Source organism: Haliotis asinina, chromosome 14, assembly GCF_037392515.1.
Source record: "Haliotis asinina isolate JCU_RB_2024 chromosome 14, JCU_Hal_asi_v2, whole genome shotgun sequence".
Classification (NCBI taxonomy): domain Eukaryota; kingdom Metazoa; phylum Mollusca; class Gastropoda; order Lepetellida; family Haliotidae; genus Haliotis; species Haliotis asinina.
In genome coordinates, this window is record NC_090293.1 from 42,365,230 (window position 1) to 42,389,699 (window position 24,470).

Genomic DNA, 24,470 nt, shown 5'->3' on the forward strand with positions numbered 1-24,470 from the left:
TGAAATCTCTATCTTCATGATCTAGTCATTTTTTCAACTGACAACACATGAATAAGCCTGATCTTGTGTAGAATACAATACACCTTGTCCTGTTGGTCTGGGTGTACAAAGCAGCGTTAGCGTTACGACTGTTGCAAGTCTGTGTTAAGGAATGGCAGTTACGGTCACCTTGACGGCTACGACTGTCGTAAGTCTAGTATGTTAGGGTGTAGGAACTACTGTGACTTTAGCGTTACGACTGGCGTAAGTCTGGTATGTTAAGGTATAGGAACTACTGTGACCTTAGCGTTACGACTGGCGTAAGTCTGGTATGTTAAGGTATAGGAACTACTGTGACCTTAGCGTTACGACTGTCGTAAGTCTGGTATGTAAAGGTATAGGAACTACTGTGACCTTAGCGTTACGACTGTCGTAAGTCTAGTATGTTAGGGTGTAGGAACTACTGTGACCTTAGCGTTACGACTGGAGTAAGTCTAGTATGTTAGGGTGTAGGAACTACTGTGACCTTAGCGTTACGACTGTCGTAAGTCTAGTATGTTAGGGTGTAGGAACTACTGTGACCTTAGCGTTACGACTGTCGTACGTCTAGTATGTTAGGGTGTAGGAACTACTGTGACCTTAGCGTTACGACTGGAGTAAGTCTGGTATGTTAAGGTATAGGAACTACTGTGACCTTAGCGTTACGACTGTCGTAAGTCTAGTATGTTAGGGTGTAGGAACTACTGTGACCTTAGCGTTACGACTGTCGTAAGTCTAGTATGTTAGGGTGTAGGAACTACTGTGACCTTAGCGTTACGACTGGAGTAAATCTGGTATGTTAAGGTATAGGAACTACTGCGACCTTAGCGTTACGACTGTCGTAAGTCTAGTATGTTAGGGTGTAGGAACTACTGTGACCTTAGCGTTACGACTGTCGTAAGTCTAGTATGTTAGGGTGTAGGAACTACTGTGACCTTAGCGTTACGACTGGCGTAAGTCTGGTATGTTAAGGTATAGGAACTACTGTGACCTTAGCGTTACGACTGTCGTAAGTCTAGTATGTTAGGGTGTAGGAACTACTGTGACCTTAGCGTTACGACTGGAGTAAGTCTGGTATGTTAAGGTATAGGAACTACTGCGACCTTAGCGTTACGACTGTCGTAAGTCTAGTATGTTAGGGTGTAGGAACTACTGTGACCTTAGCGTTACGACTGTCGTAAGTCTAGTATGTTAGGGTGTAGGAACTACTGTGACCTTAGCGTTACGACTGTCGTACGTCTAGTATGTTAGGGTGTAGGAACTACTGTGACCTTAGCGTTACGACTGGAGTAAGTCTATGCTATTGTCTGGGAATTATGGTAACTTTAGAGTCACATGTGAAGATCCATGTTAGAACTGATCTTCAGCAGCCCATGCCTTCCGTTAGAGGCGACTAGCGGGATAGAGTAGTCACTGGGTTGACCCATTCTTTACAAACCACCGCCATGTAGCCGATATATTGCCGAGTGCAACTTTAAACAACAACCAAACAACCACAAAACAGAGCTTCCTATAAAGGCACCCTGGACATTGGCCTCAGCCCTATAGGATATGGTCAGAATAATGTATGTACCTTATTATCGGGGTCTTGATTTATGAAAAGAAACAGTCAAACATGAAGTCGGTCAAGGGCTTACAGTTATTTTACACGATCCGATCGTGCTGCAACTCGATAAGGTTCTACAGTCGAAACACTTAAGCTAACCGCCGTGCACCCGGAAAGTACCTGACACAATTCTTTATACCAGGTTCAAAACATTTGATGTTCTGAAAATTAGATTAACATGTGTGCTTATATTCTATTCCAACTCTTCTGGATTTACCCCAAATCTTGTAATAACACAAGCTTACCATATCTTTGTACGGTTAATACCAGATCAGTGAGAACCAAATCTCAGCCATTGAAAATGAACTGAACCTCCGCAATTTCTACCTCACAAATCAAACACTTTCAATACTTAGTTTCTCATTACTTACACAAACAGATCTCAATGTATATTGCAGTAGCTAAATGCAACCAGTCTAATCTTGTTAGATTTTAAAGGAAATTGCAGCAATTTTAACCTCCAATAAATCAAACGGTTAGCCAATAAACAAGCCTTGTGTGGCGTATGGGAGAGTCTTTTTCAGTAGTTGGGCTGTGCTTGGTTTAATTGTAGAGAGGCTTCGGCCCTGCCTGGAAGAGTACATTTTGACAGACGAGCATGTCAGGCCCGACCTGGGGGTCAGGAAAACGTCGGGCAGATCCTGACAAACGACTGCCTCTCCCCTGGGGGTAAAGCTGTCGAAAGCTCGACTTTAGACTACCACCATAACATGCAGCTACCAATAACCAAAGTTTTACACGTTGAATAATAGTAACTCGTTTGTTGTGTTTTTAAGACGCCAAATTGAAACCCCGTTCTTCCGAAAACATGTCAGTACGGGACATTTCTATCTACACATTCAAACACCTGGTCTTCTGCAAACGATACTTGTAAAACATGGCGACTAACGGATACGTGTGATCAGGCTTCACTTACTTGGTCGTTGTATCCCAATTGCGTAGATCGATACTCATTTTGTTAATAACTGGATTGTTTGGCCCTTTGACCCGATTATTTACAGACCGCTGCCGTGTAGCTTGGACGGTACATCATAATCATCATGGGTAGGTTAGTTTTCTAAGGAGTTGAACTTCGCAGAATACTCAAGAGTGGTAATTGTGTAGATAATAATTGTGTAGATAATAATCTGTTCTTACCTATGGTAATACAGGTTCTGGTTGTAATGACAGAAGTAGGTAACCTGTAAATGGGAGAGTCCACTGTTCAAATCAGCAGACACAACATATGCCATATTTGGGATTTCACTTTCTTGTAAAGTACAAATTCTAGTACCTTTTAGTTATACTAGAAAACGTACTAGAATTTGTGCTTTACTAAGAAAGTGAAATCCCAAATATGACATATGTTGTATTTGACCACTTTCTAAAACGGCGTGTAATCAAATCAATAGATAGTTTGGTATAATAGGGATCTGGGAGAGGGAGAGGTGTTCCACAAAGTGATTTGAACACCACGTAACTCTAATAGCACCTGTGCCAAGATCACTTTGTCCCCGGATACACACAACCAAGGCTGTGTTGAGTCTCCGTGTGATATATCTGTCATAATGATAAGTGTTGTTGATTCAGTGTCATATATATCATATCAATTACCCAGATGAATCATGTATTGATGATTTACATCATATTGATCATCTGAATTGTCCTAATCGTGGAAAGGATCTTAACATATAAATATATTCAAGCATGGAGAACCCTCATTAGTAAGTGGTATGTAATTCACTTGCAAACTGTCGAAAGTGCATAATGTTGTTTCCCATTAGTATTCAGAGGACGGTAATGATGTACTAGGTAGTATATGTCGAGTGGGGGTCAAGAGTAACCTGGAAGCTTGTAGAACAGTATAGCTAAAACCAGCTCAGAAAATATGTTTCTTGAAACATGACTTAATTCAATAAAAGAGTGAGCGAGTTACTCCAGGATGATATCGGTATGCCGTCATGCCACACGATGTGGGCGACCTTTGATACATCTAACCAGAGGAAGACCTCCGTCACCTCACATTTTATATACTGGCTGATGTTTAAAGATCTATGGACCCTGGTTCCATGTGCCGACAATGGTCAATGTTTTGTCATCAAAATAGAACTACCGCTCTATTTTCACACCATTTGTCATTCGTGTGCAGTGTGTGATTTCTAAACCTAGTTAATTTTACAATATAATTACATTTGTTTTATTTTTTTCGGTTTCACCGTGAATTTGAGCTCAGATTTCTTAATCTATACATAACGATTCATAACGGTAAATGTCATTGTAATACTTCAGAACAATTTAATGTGCCCGCGATATAAGTACTGAACATGTCCATCGTGTGAACATTAAAATTTGCAGATACTGAACACAAATCTTTATCAAAATGTGTCTCTACATACTTTTCCACGCAAACCGTGGAAAGGGAGGGGTACGGAGATTAACCCACAGGGTGAAGACGCTTGTTGGGATTCTTAGCTAATCCCACTTCAAATGCTTTCTAAACCCTGGCCTGTGTGCGTTATACCTCATAGCTATCGCCATAAAATATGCATGACTTAATTCTTGCCTTCGTAATACCTGTTGTGGTTTGCAGTTGACCTTTTTCTCTCGGTGTAATGTTTTCAAAGATTATGCTGATTTTTGTGATACTGATGAGGGTCAAGCTGTCTGACATACAACGCGGAGCGATGTATAATGGTATACCAGATGGCAGAACGCCAATGGTGTGTTTTTTTATATGAAAGTTATTCATCAGAAGTAAAGTGCAGTAAACTTATAGCGAACTGTGTTTTGTTTCCAGGCCATTGCATGTATATTACAGTCGACATGCCTATAATGATAATTGAATGGTTTAATAGTTGTGTAACTGATCGCAATCAGTCAGATTTTGTTAATGAGTCGTTATCCAAGTCTATGGAGCAGGAGTTCCCCAGAGATTACGTTTAGGCCCATTTCGTTTTATTATGCATATAAATGAGATAGAAGATAAACTACAGTGTATAACTCGGCTCATCAAAGGGCAAACAGGTGACAGAAGAGATGAAAATCTAGAATTATTAAGTGCTATGTCACATGTCTGGTTAATTTCTTACAATCTGGAAAAAAATCTGAAGCTATAATATTTACTTCAAAAGACGGCCGAAAACACATTAATTTGAAGTTTGAGAGCTGCGATGTAAAACAGTCGATTTTCATAAACGTGCTGGTTTAGAGGGAGCTGGCATCATCATTTTGAAAACATTGACAAAAAACATCGAACATTTCGGAAATTAAAGTTCCTATTAAATATCTGTCAAAAATATATACTGTAAGGCCACATCTTCAGTACGCATGCGGAGTATAGGATGGATGTTCGATTGAACAAGCCAACAGATTGGAAAAACTTCAACTTGAAGCAGTTCGCAAATTAACATTATTTTATGAAATTAAAAAAAGGTCTGGCGCCTTGATTTCTTCAGGGTTTCTTTCCACCTGAAGTAGCAACCAGACACGTTATTTAAAAACTCCGATAGTTGTAGCATACCACGTAACAAGACTGAGGTACACAACATCATGTTTTAATCCATCAGCAGTTAAAGTGTGGAATAGTATTCCCTTAGTAGTTAGAAACTGCAACTCTGTTGCACTGATTAAATCATATATCCATGTGCACCTATAATACTCATATGGAATAAGGAAGTCGAATGTTTTGCGCACTCGATTGCGATGCATGGAGAGCACACTTAATTATGATGTATTTGGAATAAATGACGCATCGTTACTTTCTTGAATGTCCTTTGTATACTGTTGAAAGACGTAATTTGGTACAATGTTTAGAAAATATAGTTAACAATAGAACAGTAGATTGCTATTAATCCTAACTTACATGCCACTGTCTTTCAGGGATCACTCATCGTTTCGCGAATACATTGAATGATCATTTTCATAGTGATTCACAAACAATCCAGAATCGTACAATGGCGTATCAATTTTGTGAAAAACAACAACAAACAAACAAAAAACCACACAAACAAACAACAACCCCCAAACAAACAAACAAACAAAAACCAAAACAAACAAAGCAAAACAGAAACTATTTTCAAAATTTTATTCAGGTTCAATCTGTGTATTGTTATGTAGATTAATCAGTGACCTTCAACATCTAGGTCAAGGACGACCGCTCTGACAAAGAAACACAACCAGACAGTACTGCATTTCAGACAATAATCCGCTGCCCCTTACATTCTGTGTATAACACCAGATGGCACATTTATACAGTACAAGAAACAAAACAAAAATAATAGAGTTAAATAGGCATATTTTACGTGAAAATTGATATTTCCAAGATTCTACTTCAGACACAATAACAGCACTCAGTGCTTGTGACATGCCTTGAAAATAGCATTTAAAGGAATGGTTTAAATGACCGTTTGTCATTATTTTACGATTGTCATTTGTATCACAATACATGGTAGATGAAGTTAAATGTTATTTGGCACCATTCACATTCACGTAACAATCTGGAGTACAGAATCACAGTTGTGTAATGGATGTAGATAAACAAAAGAGCTAGGGATATTGCTTGTTTTGTTATAATTGCTGTATGTCTATTGCGATTGTTTTTATTGCAGGTGATTCATTTGGCATGGCATTGAAATAATATAAATCGCTCATCAATGATCACTGTTACTATGATCACTAGTTTTACCGTGAATAAGATATAATATTTTTATGCATGCCGTTATCTACACCGTGAACACAAAAAGCTGTTATGAGGAGATAACTCTGCATGCTTCAAAACTAGCCTTCTGATTTCTGAAGCAGTCGCCACCATCCGCCCCTTTCCGTACCCTGCACGCTTGTCCCGGGACAACACGAGTATAGTTATCATAATCATGATGAAATATCAATTACTGGATTCTGATACGGCTATGAAACGCAACTATTTGAATAATGGCGGCACTGACATCAACTCGAAAAAAAATTGAAAATATTAATAGAATGAACCTGCGCCATCTGTAATGTTCCAGCCATATGGTGGCATTGAAGGTCAGTGTTTGTTCTCTCATTGTACCCATGTAGAGAATCGGACATAGGTCTATTTATATAGATCTACATATTAACCTAACCAAAAGGTACCTTGAAAAGAAAGGATTCTTGACACAGGCCAAAATTATTCCAGTGAGACATCAAACTGTCTTTTCGTTCTCGCGTGGGTCATTACAACATATGTCCGGTAAAAATATTTTAATATATTGCGTATTTTAACATAAGAGTTGTCTTTTCTTGTCGCCATTGCACCACCATGATACCAGTGGGGAAAAAGGTGTAAGAACCATTTTGAACTGTATATCCACGAAGAGGAACAGCGAAAGAAATATAAGGAAGACTGCACTCAAACCAAGATACACTTGTATCTTGCCTACAAAGTAGAGACAATTAAATAAAATTGGATTTTGTTAAGAAAGTGTTAAGAAAACCCACGTCACTTACACAGAACTGAAATGGAAAAAGACAATGTGCAACTAAAACAACACCTGACAGAGCCATACATAACAAATGTCACACACACGCACACTACGTAATACTCACAGAGAATCACACGGAACTCAACAACAAAGTCAATTCAACTTTCATGGCACTGAATATAGGACCTAGCATCCGACTTAGGAGAACCTTTCGTATTACCTAGGTCAGGGTATATTACAGGAAAAGGCACGTGGCAGCCTTAAAGATGAAACACAGTTATTTTAATATTATTTACAAAACAACAATATGTTCAAGTTATGTACATTCAGATCTGATCCAACTCAGTCATAACTTCGATCAGTGATGACGCAATGTTCTTTGTCTCTGGCAGTAGGCAGCCCTGTACAATGTCATCTAATATCTAGTAACCAGTTTCGTATATTACGATGCTGGTAGACGCGTATATTCTGTTAAAACGAATCCAGTCGTAACCTGGATCGCTGTTAATGAATACCTGTAGTCAGTTTAGACTTGTCCAACTGTTATACCATTAGTGCTATCTGCGTTACTGGACAGCTATTCTCGAAATGTTCGTAGCCTAACGAACTTCTTAAGCCCATTCTTAACACATTGGCTACGATCAAAGTTAAGAATTCTTAGAGTTACGAACGTTTCGAGAATAAGGACCCTGGCCATGAGAATAACCAGCATCTAGAATAACGAACATATATTCTCGAATAGACGAACTCGAACCTGTTAAAACACACGGGAACTAATTATTTTGTCTTCACCGTCTACTTATGCTTACCAGTTGGAATTCCCGTTTTTGTCACGTGAATGTGGGATTCCTGACGCTAGTTATATTGCTTGTTTGTACGGATGATCATTCGGCTAATTAATCCTGACAATTTTGATATGTACAATGTATCTTTCTTACACCAATATAGACTTTAATTGGCTGCCAAATGGAATGTCAGTCATGCAGAAAGACTGGGCACAGTCTTTTCGATCTTGAAATAGCCAGTACACACGAATTTAATAACGGTTACTTGTAACGGTTTTTAACGGTTTTTTGTAGGACCAAGAGAAGTTTGAAAAACTCATAAGACACTACAAGTTATACAAGCATTTGGTTATTTCATTTAACACATTTAACACATGGATTCTACGTGAATGGAAACAACAATTTAATTTATTTTGTAATAATAGTTGGAAACAATTATGTTTATTTTTATGTCGGAATGGTTTAGGGAGTTGCATATTTATGAGACATTTCAGTACATATTACGTGTTAGCACTTTAAACCTACCTTTACTTTCACATATATACACAATTATCATAAATATCAAGAAGACATTTAGAATCAGAGGCAACTTTACATAAGAAAGCAGAAAGCTAAATATATTTACATATTACACACTTAAAATGATGTTTGTTCCGAAGTGAGGATGCAAATCTGTACACATAACACCAGGTAAGATAGTCATAAGCTTGCATGAACAAAGCATTGCCAACAATAACTGCAGAATTTCTGCTGGTGGGGGTCATGGCTAAAACACAGTTTTCATACAGTTCGCCTGGGAGAGTCCGGTTGGTTGAAGACTTCCAGGAGCAACACATATTTCCATGCAGTCGGTTGAAAAATGATACCGTAAGTTCTGAAGTGATGCCAATGCTTTCCAGTCCGGACGATCGATTGCTTCATGGTTTCAAGAATGCTTGGTTACTGCTGAACTTCTGTGACAACTATCAGGCACATTTATGGCTAGAAACGGCATTCATTGGCACTGGAATCACACTAGTGATACGTCAATATTAGTTATCCTTTAACCACCATGAACAAAGACTCCAGCTAAACTCAGTCTGCAGCAAGTATTTGGTGATGCAAATGCTGGTAGGTCATTTTTGCCTAACGTCTAGAAATCCACTACATCAAGATAACCAATACGTAGATACGTAGTTGAGATAATATCTACATGCACTCTGGTGGGCGTTTTCCATTGTCTATCCTTGTGCAGGGATGTTACAATCAAATCAGGACATCTGTATCTGGGAGAGATCATCTTTTCCAACACATGTGTCTTACAGTTTAAGACGTCCGACCTAGGTGTGTTAGAAGCAGCCCTTGTTTGCCTCAGACATAAAGACGGTGTTGATGGAAGGGAGGGGACCAGGGTCACCATAGCTAGTGGCCATGTCGTGGTCCCCAGCCATCATCCCAGACATGCTCAGGAAGTCCTCGCCCAGCTGGTGAACAGGCTGGTGAACTGGAACAAAGGAGGTTAACACTTGAGGTCGTGGAACCAATCACTGTACGAAAACTAGGCCAACAGTGACGTGCATAAACAGATGGGTTGCTATATCAAGTGTTGATACGCAAAGAAAACAATCCAACGGACCTTGATGATATTAAACAAATAATTTAATATATCAATGAACAGTTGATAGGAAAAGTAAATTATTCAACGAACTTTGACGATACCAAACAAACGGTCTGATATATCAATGAAAAACAGTTGCTGATAAGTAGAGGAAATTATCGAAAGCTGATCATATGAAACAACTGTGCTGATACATCAATGAACGTTTGACAAATATAGAAAACCATCAACATAACCCTGACGATATCAAACAAATGATCTGATATGTTGATGAACAGCAGATAAGTACATGAAATTATTCAACGAGTCTTGATTTCAAACCATTGAACTGATATATCAGTGAAAGGTTGACAGGTAAAGCAAAGTATGCAACGAGCTTACTTTGACGACATTAGACATCAGTGATGATATATTAATGAACAGTTAATAAATAACGGGAATTATCCAACAAATATTGACAACATTAAACAATTGTGTTGATACATCAATGAACAGAAAAGGAAATCATCCCAGTAACAGCAAACCTTGACGATATTAAACAATTATGCTGAAATATGAATGAACAGTTAATAAGAAACGGAAATTACCCAGCCAACCTTGACAGTATTCAACAGCTATGATGATATATCAATGAACAATGATAAGAAAAGGAAATAAATAATACATGATGTCCACTAAGGTAAGGCAATTACCAAAAAGAACCTTTTCGATGTTAACACCTGTGCTGACACATCAATGAACTCTTGATAAGTAACGGAATCAAACCAAATGTAAGAATGTTTGTCTCCACCTGAGATATGCGTGTTTTTAATTCCTACCTGCGTGAGGTGGGGTGTGACATGTTGCTGGGCTCCCGTTTCCATACATAGAAGTCGGGTCTTTTGATCTGTGGTTTCGTTCCAGGATGTAAGGCGGTGCATCCCCGATATCTGCTGGGTAATGATTAGGTGTGGGTCTCTGTTGGATCACTGACACGTGCTCTACAAGCTTCGGCTGAGGGTAAGACGGACCCCCGAAAAAATCTGAAAGGTGTAAACATTTTGTTTTCAAAGAAATAAATACTGTGAATGAAACATCGTTAAAGTGAACGAATGGTTAAGACACGAAAATATATCGTGAATATATCGCATATATCAGCATATATTGTAACACATTTTGGTGGATGAGCGGGGGTGTTTGGTTTGATGCTGCATAGTGAAATATATAAGCTGCATCACAGTGTCAGTTCAATGTGTTAGCGACACCCAAAATAATGCAGATTGTAGTCGTAAAATATACACTCTGGCACTTAATGAAACAAATACGACAATCCATCTGACCAACATATCCTAACACAGCTAGGGGACATAACTCTGCAGACACGAAGCGTGTCAGCCAAGTCCCCAGGTCCTGGATCAAGGCTTTGGAATATTCATTATGGCAGGCATTCAGATAAGGAAACGATAAAAAACACAGAAAGCCTTGTGTTTGAAAACCGTTAAACTACGGTAAATTTTACCAAAATTTCTATTCATTTTTAATTCGTCAAAATATACATATATCCATGAAGAAAATATCCACAGTGTTATTTCTTACCTTGGTTCTGGTAACCGCCTGGGTTGTTGAAAGCGGAAGTACTTTGTACAACATTGAATGCACTTCCGCTTCCGGTTGAACTATTGTTATGAGACGAGTAGTTTGACTGGCTAACTGGTGGGTATCCCGTCATGCCTGAAGGTGGGTAGTAGGCGTCCACGGGGAACTGCTGCTCCGGGTAGCTGTACGGCTCCATGTCATTCTTCAGGCTGTAGGGACTAGAGTTGTAGGGCAGGGAGTTGGGGGGACCCCTGAATGCTGAATTGTAGGATCCTGGGGGATAAGTCACCGAACCCATATATGGTGCGTTAGCAGGGCCATAATCACCGTGTTGAGCTGTAATAACGTGGCATGAAAAACGACTGTTCTTGGATTAAAGTAGACTGAGACACGTCGTCTGTAAGCTTTTGCGATCAAATTTCTATCCTCTGTTGCATCGGTATATGACATTTAATCAGACATAAATTTACTACGCATGATACATTATTTGGTTTACAGTTATACTAGATTCAAGAAGATGTCTTCGCCTGTAACATCCGTATTGAATGAAACTTCAAAGTAGTGGAGCTGCATGAGGAGATAATAAGTTTTATTTATAGCAAAGGGATTTACAAAAAATACAAATCCCAGGCTGCTCGACTCTCGGCTAATTTTATTTGTGCCGCATACAATAATATTAGAGTCGACTCTACTCGAACCAGTGATCAATATAGCACCGATCCCTTTCACACGTAATGAACTAAGTTACCAAGAAACCTGGGCCCCGTTTCTCAACGCTCTCGTAAGCCTGAGATCTCGTAACCTTTCTCGTAGCATTCGTACCTCCTATACTGAAACATAGGAAGTAGTGATGCTACGAGAAATGTTACGACACCTTTGGCTTAAGAGAGTTTTGTGAAACGGGGCCCTGATCTGTTTAATCGGGTCTTACCATAAGCATACGTTTCATATGCAGACTGAGATACAAACAGAACAAATACAAGTGATGGTTTACCTAGGTATGCGTATGACGGCCCACTCTGCGACGTTGGGTTGTAGCCCATGTTGTTCTGGTTGATGACGGAGCTGCGGATGGGGTTGACCACGATGGGTGAGATAGGAGGCGTCAACATCTGGTTGTTGCCGGCAGAGGCAGTCTGTAAGTGGAAGAACGTGAGTGGAGAAAAACTTCGAAGACGTTCCACCTTTGTGGTGACTGAGTGAATATGGTTTTATGCCGTTTTACCAATATTCCAGCAACGGGGCACATCTGCAACTGGCTTTACATATTTTATTCACTGAGTGGAGTCGAACACAGGACTCTGGTGTACCTGGCGAACACATTAACAGCTGTGTTGTCCAGTCACCCTTTCCTCAATAGTGGCACATATTATTACTTGATCACTGGACAGCATGGAACGCAACTAATCTTGAATCGGCATCGATAACAAGAACGTTTCAAATTAAATATCTCTCACAAGGCGATCTCAGAAGTAAGAGTGCATTAGGCGGAGTGTTAGTCGGCTCCGGATCGAAGAAGACCACGTGCACGTAATGAATATTTAAATAATGTTTACGTTTACCCCTAATTAATACACACTATAAGTACACATTTACCATTCATGCAAGAAACTATTTTGCCATTTAGAATGTGGTCAAATGCTAGATATGCCATATTTGGGATTTCACTTTCTTAGTAAAGCACAAATTCTAGTACTTTTTGGGTTGAATCCCATTCTGGGTTCGTACCAGCTCTCACGACACACGACATATAAAGGCCTGAGACTACATTTACCATGGAGGTGAGAGAACTAAGATGAGGCGAGATTGGGTAAGGGTCACGGCCGTGCATTGCGTTGTAATGTCCATCAGGGTCAAGGTAGTTCTCGCGCTTCACACTTCCGGGTCTCGAGGGGTTGTTCCTGTTTGGATTGGCAACAAAACACGTACTTGGTCCTTGCGCTAGAATAGGTTTCGTGCCTTGATCATCTGAAATATCATTGGACAGATCGGTAGTACTGCGATTGGTATTAGATGCTACCACGTTTCAGGTGAGTAAACATATCAGACATCAAGAATAAATACACCTTTGCTACACTTTCATGTAAGTGTCCAATACCCCGCTTCGTGTAAGTGTCCACTACCTGGCTTCATGTAAGTGTCCACTACCTGGCTTCATGTAAGTGTCCACTACCTGGCCTCATGTAAGTGTTCACTATCCAGCTTCGTGTAAGTGTCCACTACCCACCTTCATGTAAGCGTGCACCTACCTGGCTTCATGTATGTGTCAGCTACCCAGGTTCATACCCCGGCTACCTGGCGTTGTGTCCACGACCCAGTTTCATTTAAGTGGCCACTATTCAGCTTCATGTAAGTGGCCACCATCTGGCTTCATGTAAGTGTCCACTACCCAGTTTCATTTAAGTGTCCACTACCTGGCTTCATGTATGCATGCACCTACCTGGCTTCATGTGTTTGTCCAGCAGTGTCTGCAGCTCTGCTTCCTTCTCGTTGTGGAGTTGAGACTCCACGGCCAGGAGGACATACTCGTCCAGGAGCATCCGGATTAGGTGGAAAGAGCCTGTCATGAAGTATATGATTACATGCACATGAGACGGCAGTGTCTCAGCTTCCAGCTCGTACTTTCGACTTAAATACTGCGCAAGTCTTACAATTGGGCAATATGACAATCCTAACGTATGTTTACTTTAATTCTCTCAGTGCAGAGGCGCTCATCTCGTCATGACGTATCGAGTTAGCTTAAATGTCACATTTTCACGTAATTGTTGCAATGGCATATGTCAGTCAGGAGACGTGTGCTGACATCTATGTTACTACAGACAACGTGAGATAGTTTTAGTGAACTTGTACTGCTCTAACTTAAGATATCAACAGATGGATAGCTACACTTGGCATGAACAGTGCCTGATAGTGTGTCCTTACCGAAACTTTGAGCGTTGTTTAATGTCAAGTTGTGCATGACTCTTGCTCCAAAGAAAGACCACTTTAAGAGAAATTCTTGAGCTCGTTTCTTAAAGGATCGCCCGTTTTGTTTACTCGGCTGAAATATAACAAAGGTCTGTTTGAACACAAAATGGTTGTCGCAGGTAAGACGTAGAGCTACCTGAAAGGTATGAACACATGATGATTTGGTTTTACTGACTGTTGGGTCATTTTGTGTGTTACTGGCAGCAACATACCACCGATATATTTGCTGTTTATAAGTGTGAAACCAACAAGCGATCACCAGAGTGACACCTCCAGAGTACCCAACTGTTTGTGTCAGACAAAAGTCACAAGGTGTGGCTGACCTGGGTACGCTACTGTGAGTATCAGACAAAGGTCACAAGGTGTAGTTTATGTGGGTACCCCACTGTGTGTATCAGAGGGTACCCCACTGTGTGTATCAGAAAAAAGTCACAAGGTGTGGCTGACCTGGGTACGCCACTGTGAGTATCAGACAAAGGTCACAAGGTGTAGTTTATGTGGGTACCCCACTGTGTGTATCAGACAAAAGTCAGAAATTGTGGTTTGTCTATACCCAGATGTGAGTATCAGACAACAGTCACAAGGTGTGGCTTACCTTGGGTACCCAGCTCTGTGTATCAGACAACAGTCACAAGGTGTGACTTACCATGGGTACCCAGCTCTGTGTATCAGACACAGACAACAGTGACACAGTGTTGTTTACCTTTGTACCAGCTCCGAGTATCAGACAACAATCACAAGGTATGGATTGGGTGCCGGGCTGTGACTTTGTGTGGCTGATATTTCACTGACATGGTGCATCTGATGAAATATCCACAAGATTGACCATTTTCCAAATCAGAACGCAATGCATGCGAAGTAAGTAACCGAAGCGGACGTAAAATCCCCGCCATGTTGACAGTTAACCCTCCAAAACTCGGGCACCGTTTATGTGGACTTTACACGAACCATCAAGGACCCTCTCAAGCTTGAGGTTTTGCGTGTACAAGTGGCAGTTTTTTTTCTCATTCTCCCTGTCAGATGTACGACTCGATGGGATATAAGGGCTAAAGACGGGCGCCAGGTCCTCCTGAGACCCACTTCAAGGGATATTGGCGTGCATGCTGTTCTATAAACAGGGACGTTTATGACATTTAAATCAATATAAAACTTTTGTTTCAGCCCGAACCAAGACTGAACAAGCTATATGCATTAAAGTACGCACTCTGAGATAGTAAGTACTAAGGACTACAATAGACGTACTGGGTGTTCCTATACCGGTATGCATGTCAGTTAATTTTATGAACTGTTGAACATGATGTAAAATCATGAAATGTTTAGATGCATATTCGCGCATTTACACCGATAATTAATTAATTAATTAATAATTACCATCTTAACATCTATAAGTACCATAACAACCAATATTTTTTCACGTACACATTAATTTAGTTTTTACGTTTTATATTCCAACAATGTCACGGCGTTGACACCAAAAATGGGCATCACACACTGTACCCTGTTCACACACGAACGCTTTAACCACTGGACTACAATACCGTCACCACGTGCATATTAATATGAAATGTTGGTGAGTATATCTTTTTAAAAATAAAAAAATAAAAAAATATTGTACATTGATGTGTATATTCATGTATTTTCAAAGAATGAATACATCGACTTTGTTTAGAATATCTGAATATGTGAATTGTTAAAATGGTATTGATGTCCATGCGTAATGCAGCTGTAACCACAACCGTCGTCATATGAGCGAAATATTCGTAAGTACTAGGTGAAACACCATCTCATCTAAAAGAATTACCAGGCGCAGGCCATGTATAATTTCTTAAATATTTGGGATTTGTAAAATATGAACATATGTTGAGCAAATATATACGTCAGTATTTCAGATTTTAGATGCCACATGCCATTATGTTGTACCTAAACGTTTGTTTTTTTTATTTCGGCGAATCGCTTAATAGGCGACCTTAAGTGGCATTTAGAACTTGGTGCGATGAAAGGGTGGTTGGGGAAGGGGAAGGGGAAGGGGAGGGGGTTGGTGGTGTTGGGGTGCTGGGGTGCTGGGGTGCTGGGGTGCTGGGGTGCTGGGGGATGTTTTACTTCTTCATTACGATATATGTATTCAAGTACACACACACACACACACACACACACACACACACACACACACACACACACATGTTTGTAATTTCTTCAACAGTCACCATTATCCTTACAAGCTTCTGATAAAAATATTTTAAATGCAATGACCTGTTTTCTGATCCTTACAAACATTACTAACTTTGAAGCGATGCATTGTGTTTTTGTGAAGTGAAAATAGTATATTGTCAGCTTCTGAAAAAAAGGTCTTCGCTTTATATTGTGAACCCTGTTTTAACGTTCTTTCCCCATAAACAGCACAAACAAAACGAAATTTCTACCAAGTAAACCGCATTTTGAATTTTATGAAATGTTTGAAATGAAAACCACTTGAATATAATGTTGAATTTGGTATAATGTTTCAGTGTCAGAATAATTTGAAATGCTGATGTTCTTAGTGACGTTTCACACAACATAAGGGGTAATATTTATTCGCCAGCTTATACTTCCTAAATTCCACTCTTTCCAGTGCAGAATATCCCCCTCGCCGATTTAACAAGATTACGCCCCTGTGTCATCATATCAATAGCATCCTGACTGATGGCCGCGGAACACCAATACCAGAGTCGCGAACTTGAACATGAGTTATCACCCACACGCCATGCCGAATGACATAATCCCTTCATACCCCAGACAAATCTTCTCCAACAAACCAACGCTGTGGAATACGATATTCTTAATACACACGCGCCGTATGCTCCAACTAAGAATGCGATAGTTAAAACGTGAAAACAAGTCGGCTAAATTCGAATAATGTCATGTCTTAACACTTTAGCAGTTGCTTGTCGATCATGGACACTCGAAACAGTCTATCTGAGCCCGATTATGCTTTGGAGTTTTTACATGTACAATGACTCCCTCTATCAATATTTGACAACGGTATCGAAAATATTCAGTGGCTTTTATAACCCTCCGAATTTGTTTGGCGCGATTTAAAACTCCTGGACCATCTAAGTCCTCTCTAAAAGGGTCTAAGTTGTCCCCTTAAAGCCAAATTAGGAGGGTTGGTGTAATCCTTTAAATACTTTACTTAAAAGCTTATCCTGTTATGGGTGAGATACATATAAAATCACGCGTCAGACTAAGACCGCATTGGCCTACCTAATGGACTGGTAAGTGAGTTGTGTAGATGTTCGTTTGATAACAGTGACAGCGCTCCTTATTGTTCAAATATCAACGTTGCTTGGATCAAAGTAACAAAAACAACCCAAGTATCACTTGTGTTTGTTTAAGACCTGAGTTATTCATTTGGGGAATAAACAAAACATATAATTACCATTTGCGTTCCAGAATTCCAGAACAAAGGCTTTCACAACAAGGAATATACAAGAGACATTCGATTTGCTAATGATGTCTTTGCACAAGAAACACTAGCAGTAGGGTGTTAGGCGGGATGATTGATTGGTGATCATGTGGATTAAAAAGTGTCCATCGGCTACTCGGGTAAAGATTATTAGCCATGTCTGTGATCATCCCCTTTACTATTGGAATTACCATTTGATCTCGTTGAGGTGATTAGGGGTGGTTGTGGTTTTGGTTGTCTGTTCATGGTGATGTTATAGTGGAGGTGTTTAGTGGTGGTTGTGGTTGTGGTTGTAGTTGTGGTTGTAGTTGTGGTTGTATGTTCATGGTGACGTTATAGTCACCGTCATGGTCACTAGTCAATTTCACTTAAACAAGCCACAGAAAATGTCAGCTGGTTATTGTGGGGCAAAACCCAGAGACAAGTGACCTGTACATCAGTATTCAGTAAAACCAAATATTTTCCAAAATTCAGCCTCCGATTCTTGTATATTTCACTTTGAGCATAACACTCCGATCTCACTTTTGAATCTTTAAACCCCTATGGCATTTTAGTTTTGCACTCATCACAAAGAAAATAAATCACACATTATGTATGGCTTTTGAATAGTCAGTTCAAAATTACTATGACATTTCAGGACGTTAAGAGTGTGTACATGTAAAGGTTGAACTTGGGGCTAGGGGTGGGGTTCGGTTTAGAGAGGTGAGATGTCTATAAAGAGAGCGTACCTTGATGACCTTCTGCTCCACCACTGTGTCAAGCCACTCCGTGAACGCCTCTACGGTAGCCTGTTTCCGTAACAATTCTTTAAACTCTCGTAAAACTGAAACAAATATAAAAACATATCCAAACATGCACGAAATTTACCTGGACTGTCTAATTATATGTTATGGGAATATTTGTGGACTACTGTGTGTGTAGGTGTAGGACAGGGTTGCCTAATCTATTCCTTGCTCCGTACACAGTTTGCCTGCCATTGTTTCCCCAGAAAGTGACCTGTTCTTCCACGAATTCCCCAGAAGGAGACCTGTTCTGCGATTAATTCCCCGGAAAATGACCTGTTCTTCCACGAATTCCCCAGAAGGAGACCCGTTCTGCGATTAATTCCCCAGAAAATGACCTGTTCTACCGTGAATTCCCTCGAGGGAAACAAAATCTACAAAGAATTTCCCAGAAGGTGATATTCCTATCAGGAATTAAAGACCTATCCAATTCTAGCCAGTAAAACATCATTGTGTGTTACGACAAAAGACTGTTGAGCTAATCCATCTGCAGTGGTATTGGGGTACGTATCAGAAGATGGTGCCCTCCCTGGATGGGATTCAAATAAGCGTTCCACATTCAGCCCCAGATCCATTAATGGGTTGCCTAATCTGTCATGGACACTCCCCAGGGCGGGTGACCTATTTCAAGCGGGAAGAGGGGTCGATGTAGGGGTGTGGTGTTATAATGAAGTCGTCGTGAGACACAGAAATTTTCAGTATAGTCAAACTGTCTGTTTAACAGCAAGGAATAATCACTAATTATTATTTTCTGAATCAGAGTCAGTTTGCGAACAAAGAAAGAACAGGAAAGAATGCACACAAGAGTGACAGTATTTTAAACGTACAAATATACTTACTCTCTCGATACTTACATTCAGCGTTCACTTCCGTCTCCTCACCGTCTTTAGAGTTATTAAGAGCCTGCGAACCGATGCTGCTGAGATCGATGCGATCAATATCGGCTATCGATTGATTGACTAGTTGAGCGTCGTACAGGACTGGTCGAGCGGTCTGGGGGGTAATTATTTGAAAGCATGACTTGTTTGTTGTGTCAAACATATACTCAAGAGAAAACGTGATCTCATTACTTTTATGTTATTGTAATATTTAGAAGCATAATCCAGACTAGTTTCTTAGAAGCGCACAGCAACAGCACACGTTGATATATAACGGGCATACAGACTGACCCCATGAGCATCACACAGACTTTTGTTTTTCTCAATATTATTTCAAATATCTAAGAATTGCAACAACTTTTCTTTTGTGAAATGTGAAACCTGAAGTGCGACTTTCTTGTGTACTTCATGTGACATCAATCCAAGAAGGTCGATGATCTTAACATTTCATCCGCAAGGTCAAGGTTATTTGGTTCAAAGACCACATCCCAATGGTGCCGATATACACATTACCATACTCGATGATTCCAGAATATAACTCGTGTCTACGGACTTAGCGACGACGTAGATAAATGGCTCATGGAGAAGATGAGAATCATAAGCCTAAACGTTATGACGTTGGAAATATGACGTTTTTCACTTTGTCCAGGGATATTAGAGTATAGTCACTATATCATTAGGGAATGAGCGTTTGAGTGATTGGTAGCGTGGTTGGGTGAGTGAGTTATTGAGTTAGAGAATGTATCAGTGAGTGAGTGAGTGGTTTACGGAGCGTTACAATAATACAACACTTAATGAAGCGGAACTAGAAGTGCTGCGATGAGACCAATGACTACAATTCGGGTCTGACAAAACAAGAATCATAATCAGGCCATCATTCGATTACGGCGCAGACAATCTTGGCGCCATAAACAACTTGGCCCAGTTCGATCGACTAGACTCATTCTGATACTAAATTCTCCTCGTGCAGCAACGGAGTAAGGGACATGTGTGATTCACCCATAGTTCCATTACTGTAGATAAAGCTGCCCACAGTTGAAAACAGCTGTGTCATTGCTTTTCAGACCTTGGGTCCAAGCTGTGATTTGAAAGCAATTACAGAAAGTTAAACATGAAATAAATGCACATTTGCTGATAGTTTTTGTTCTGAACTGTGATAGTCATGTGCACGGAAGGAGTTTCGATATGGCTTCCTGCCGAAGTTATTACAATACCCTCCGAGTACACCGATCCGTGCCACGCCTGCAACAACTTTATAATGGACTACGTGGTGATTCTTACTTGGGCAAGATGGAGAAATGATGTTTGTCGTTTCAAAGATGAGGCGAATCTCCTGGCTACCGGAAGTTTGTTGTTGGCGAGGACTTCGGGAAGGTTTTCTAAAGACGTTGTTACCCAATTCTCCCAGTGCTTGGCGAAATTCCTGATATCGCATAGCAACCTATGGGGAACAAAACATGTCTATGAGCAAATGATGCAACCAAATAAAACCAAAATACAACCAACCTCTTCTGACATAATATGCAAGTCACATTCATTTATAGGCCCGTCTCCTATTCTCGCGGGTTTCGAATTCTCGCCGTTCTCCATGAGATCTGGTGATGCTCACGTTTTCTGCCGAGATCGCCAATGCGCGATACTTAGCGGTTGTTTACATCACTGACCGGTAACTTGAAAGTGACCCAAGTCTGCCAATGATAAAAATTTTGGAATGTAACGAATATTGGTGAGCTTTAACCAACTTGGACAAATAATAACTTTCCGCCGCCCTTTCCGACAGGATTCCTCTTCCTTACACTTCATATCTGTACTCTCCTAGTATTGCCGCGAGAATGGGAGATGCCCCAGCAAGTCAGTAGCGGACGACCTTGTTCTTCACCGAGCTCAAAAGTGGTAATAAACCTGATTGATCAAGCCTTTGTTAGATGCAGATGTTAGAGGAGGAGTCTCTTCATTTAAAAACTACAAGCATTCATACGATAAAATCTGTTTGTATTAATTGTTTTCAGCCGATATCTGTAAGTACCGCGAGAATTGGAATCGCCAGTATATACGTGTCATTATTAAAAAAGCACTTATCCTGATCAGATACCAGGATCTGCTGAAATGCAATTTGTTCCTCGATCAGTGTATACATGTGCGGGTATCCTTTCCAACTCCCTGGGGAGTATACAACATGTGTTGTCTGGCGCTAGAGGCTTTTGTATTAGAAACCTTACTTATGGGTATCCAGTCCCACCTTGGTGAACAGTTGCACATATGTGTGAAACGAAGCAGCCACGAGGAAGGATCGCAGTCGTCGACATTCTGGAAACCTGTGAAAACCTAGTTACCACCCGTATCCAGGTAAGTATAACAAATTGAATATTATTGCTTACGTTTCGGGCATTTCCTGCATGGTAGCCGGGATCAGGACTTCTGTTAAAACCTGTAATAAAAAGTTATCGGTATGAAACAATACCAAGAAATGTGTCATATAGATTTAAGAATAACGTTACAGAAAACCAAAAGTAGTCTCATCAGTGTTACTCGCGGTAAAAATTTCAAAACTTTAAAAGAGACACATAGGTAGTTTAAAATTACGTCACAGGGGTGACATAAATGATGGAGCTCCCCGACCTGACACATTTTCAGGTGAAAAGTTGCCGTGTTTTGCATGTGTTTGTGACGCGTGCGATGGGCAGTGGCAGTTTTTCGTAACGTTAGGCTTCTGATAACGACATGTAATCTCTATTGATGACTCAGTCGGAATCGTACAATAAACTCTTGGCAGAGATTTCTTATGAGTGCATCATGATGATAATTATTTTCACTATTCTTTCCAGATCACGTTTTTGTGCCTTTTTGTTTTTTTAAAAAAACTAACATTATTATACAACAATCGATCATGACGAGCTCAAGAAATTCTTGCTTGGATCTTCCTGTTGTGTACTGCTATGCTGGAAGAGAGAATGGTGAAGAGTTTTTGAAAAGTCCATTGTTGCATCGTTTGGGTGTCGCGATAAGGACTGACCTTATACAAGATGGAGTCACACACACAGATAATGTCAATGATGACGGGGTTCTCCACCAGAGGGAGTAGATGTTCCGGAAGTCCCTGCCAGAAGTGCAACAGGAAGTTCTGAATCTGGAAGAAGATCGCGCAGGTTGAAGAAGGAAAATATACATAAATCTTATAATATATAATTTCAAGGTAATCACGGTGAGCTATAACAGAATGTTGTATCATCAGTTAGTTATCCATCGAATGTTACCGTATTAGTCTCTTTTAGTTCCTCATTTGAGGTCATCTATAATGTTTCCGAAAATATGATCTTGACACTATGTATTCCTTCAATTTTAGGTGTCGGATGAATACCAAACCAAATAAAACTTTATGGAATTTCGTTTTACGAACGTTTCTAATAGGAATAGGGGTGGCATATCCAGTCGTCAAGTTGAAAATATATATAATGCTATGATTAAGCATATAATTATAAATATTACAAATTACAATGTAAATATTTACGAATTACGTATAATTATAAATTTTTACGAATTACAAAAAACAAAGAAAACCCATTCTGTTTAAGACATGCTCGGTTCATTCTTTGCCAGTTAGCATCTAATCCCTGTATGTTCAAACCCTCAGTTCCGAAAGTAAAAATTCATTTTTTATATAATGAAAGAAATTGTTTTGGTTACCCAATACAGTACAACTAAAACACATTACGTTCATGCATATTACCAAAGTATATGCCAAACATAATTTATGAGAATCGTATTACATGAAGGAAAATTGTCATGCATAAATAATTTACCTACTTATCATAACCTGCAGTGTGATATGTAAATATATTCCAGATAATTCATTTTCTTTGGGGATATATTGCTTGCAGAACAACGTCATAAGAGGATATATTGCAACTCTAAATAGCTAACGATAGTGGCAGGTATGGAAAATTGGACGCCGCCCACTCTAAATACCCACAAAATGGATAATTTATTACTATTTGGGTAGAACTCAAGTAAAACTGAGATTAGAACGGGGATGTGGGGGACGCTTGTCCCGATATTTTCCCAATTAATCAACCCCAGTGTGCAAGAGGTCGGGTGATGCTATCTTTTCTGATAATAAATGGCGTCTAAAACGAACCCGGATTAATATCGGGCGATTTGGTTGTTTGCAGACTTGAGCAGCATGTAATTATTAAGAACCATTACAGTGCGGGGCAGATGCTGATGTCAACAGCAGTTGCAAGGAACATAGTATCTTTGGACCATACATCAGCAGGTAGTGTTGAAAAGTGGTATTTTTGTGGCATATTACTGATGTGTACTGATGATTTATGTGTAAGTGTGGAGAGATATCCTGAATGGACGAATATTTGAATCATTACTGCAGCACGCAACCATATTTTACTCAATCGATAATGGGTGGTTAATGTATAATTTTTCATTTTTTAGGATAACTAGACATAAACATATTCTTAAGATGATTAGCTAAAATCTTATAAGTGACCGGTGGGTACCCGGTGGGACAAGGGAGTATGGGACATCTGTATGTATAATATATTCACCTTAGCGGCAGCTTAGCATACATAGTTACAGTTTGTGTATCATTCTCTACAGGGTCCGTAATCATGGTCATCATCGCGATCATCATCATCATCATCATCATCATCATCATCATCATCATCATCATCAATTGGAGCGTAAAGTGTCCTGTACGTCAATCAGTTACTTGTTATTATCTAACAAGTAATATTTTACATAGCTTTGTCTTTGCATCCCTGAAATCATTCTAATTTCGTACAGTGCGTTGTCACTTTAGGCCATTATACCCGTAATACGCTATATTAAAAAAGTCTTACCTCTTCAAAGTTTGAGTTTATTGCCGTATCAAGGATACATTGACAATGGGTTTTATACATCATAATAAACGTCTCCACCTGCAAAGATGGGAATGGTATATTGATTACAGGATGTATCACAGAAGAGGACAAACACATGACTAAAAACACGAGCAACTATCCACGACTTGGGGTCAAGGTGACACATACATGTATGTACATACGATCAGCCAGATACCAAACCTGATCCATAGAACGACTCTCAGCATTAATCTGGGAATAAGCCCAATTCATGTTCATTTGCTTGTTTGTTTGTTATTTAACGCTACACTCTGCTATATCCCAGCTATTTGGCGGCGGTCTGTATATACTCAAGTCTAAACCAAACAATCCAGTGATCGACAGCATGGACATGGATCCACACAACTGGGATACGGATATATGTGTCTGACTACCAGACCTGTCTGTACTTGTGAAGACCCGGGTTCGATTTCCATATGGGTACAATGGTTACAGCCTATTTCTGGTCTTCCCCGCGGTGATATTGTTGGAATATTGCCAAAAG

At 39.9% G+C, this 24,470-nt stretch overlaps 1 protein-coding gene across 1 annotated transcript in view; it reads right to left on the minus strand.

The window, feature by feature from the left end:
- Positions 1-5,675: 5,675 nt before the first annotated feature.
- The window catches only part of LOC137261760 (DNA-binding protein RFX6-like), a 75,678-nt gene continuing 56,883 nt past the window's right edge, over positions 5,676-24,470 (minus strand). The window contains exons 8-20 of the mRNA XM_067799544.1: positions 23,927-24,004; positions 22,087-22,200; positions 21,452-21,501; positions 20,355-20,514; positions 19,050-19,188; positions 18,142-18,236; positions 13,927-14,044; positions 13,445-13,564; positions 12,779-12,972; positions 11,999-12,140; positions 11,005-11,340; positions 10,248-10,451; positions 5,676-9,315 (exon numbers count right to left, since the gene is read on the minus strand). Of these exons, the coding sequence (XP_067655645.1) occupies positions 9,161-9,315; positions 10,248-10,451; positions 11,005-11,340; positions 11,999-12,140; positions 12,779-12,972; positions 13,445-13,564; positions 13,927-14,044; positions 18,142-18,236; positions 19,050-19,188; positions 20,355-20,514; positions 21,452-21,501; positions 22,087-22,200; positions 23,927-24,004 (1,905 nt within the window). The 3' untranslated portion in view covers positions 5,676-9,160. The remainder of the gene's footprint in view (positions 9,316-10,247; positions 10,452-11,004; positions 11,341-11,998; positions 12,141-12,778; positions 12,973-13,444; positions 13,565-13,926; positions 14,045-18,141; positions 18,237-19,049; positions 19,189-20,354; positions 20,515-21,451; positions 21,502-22,086; positions 22,201-23,926; positions 24,005-24,470) is intronic.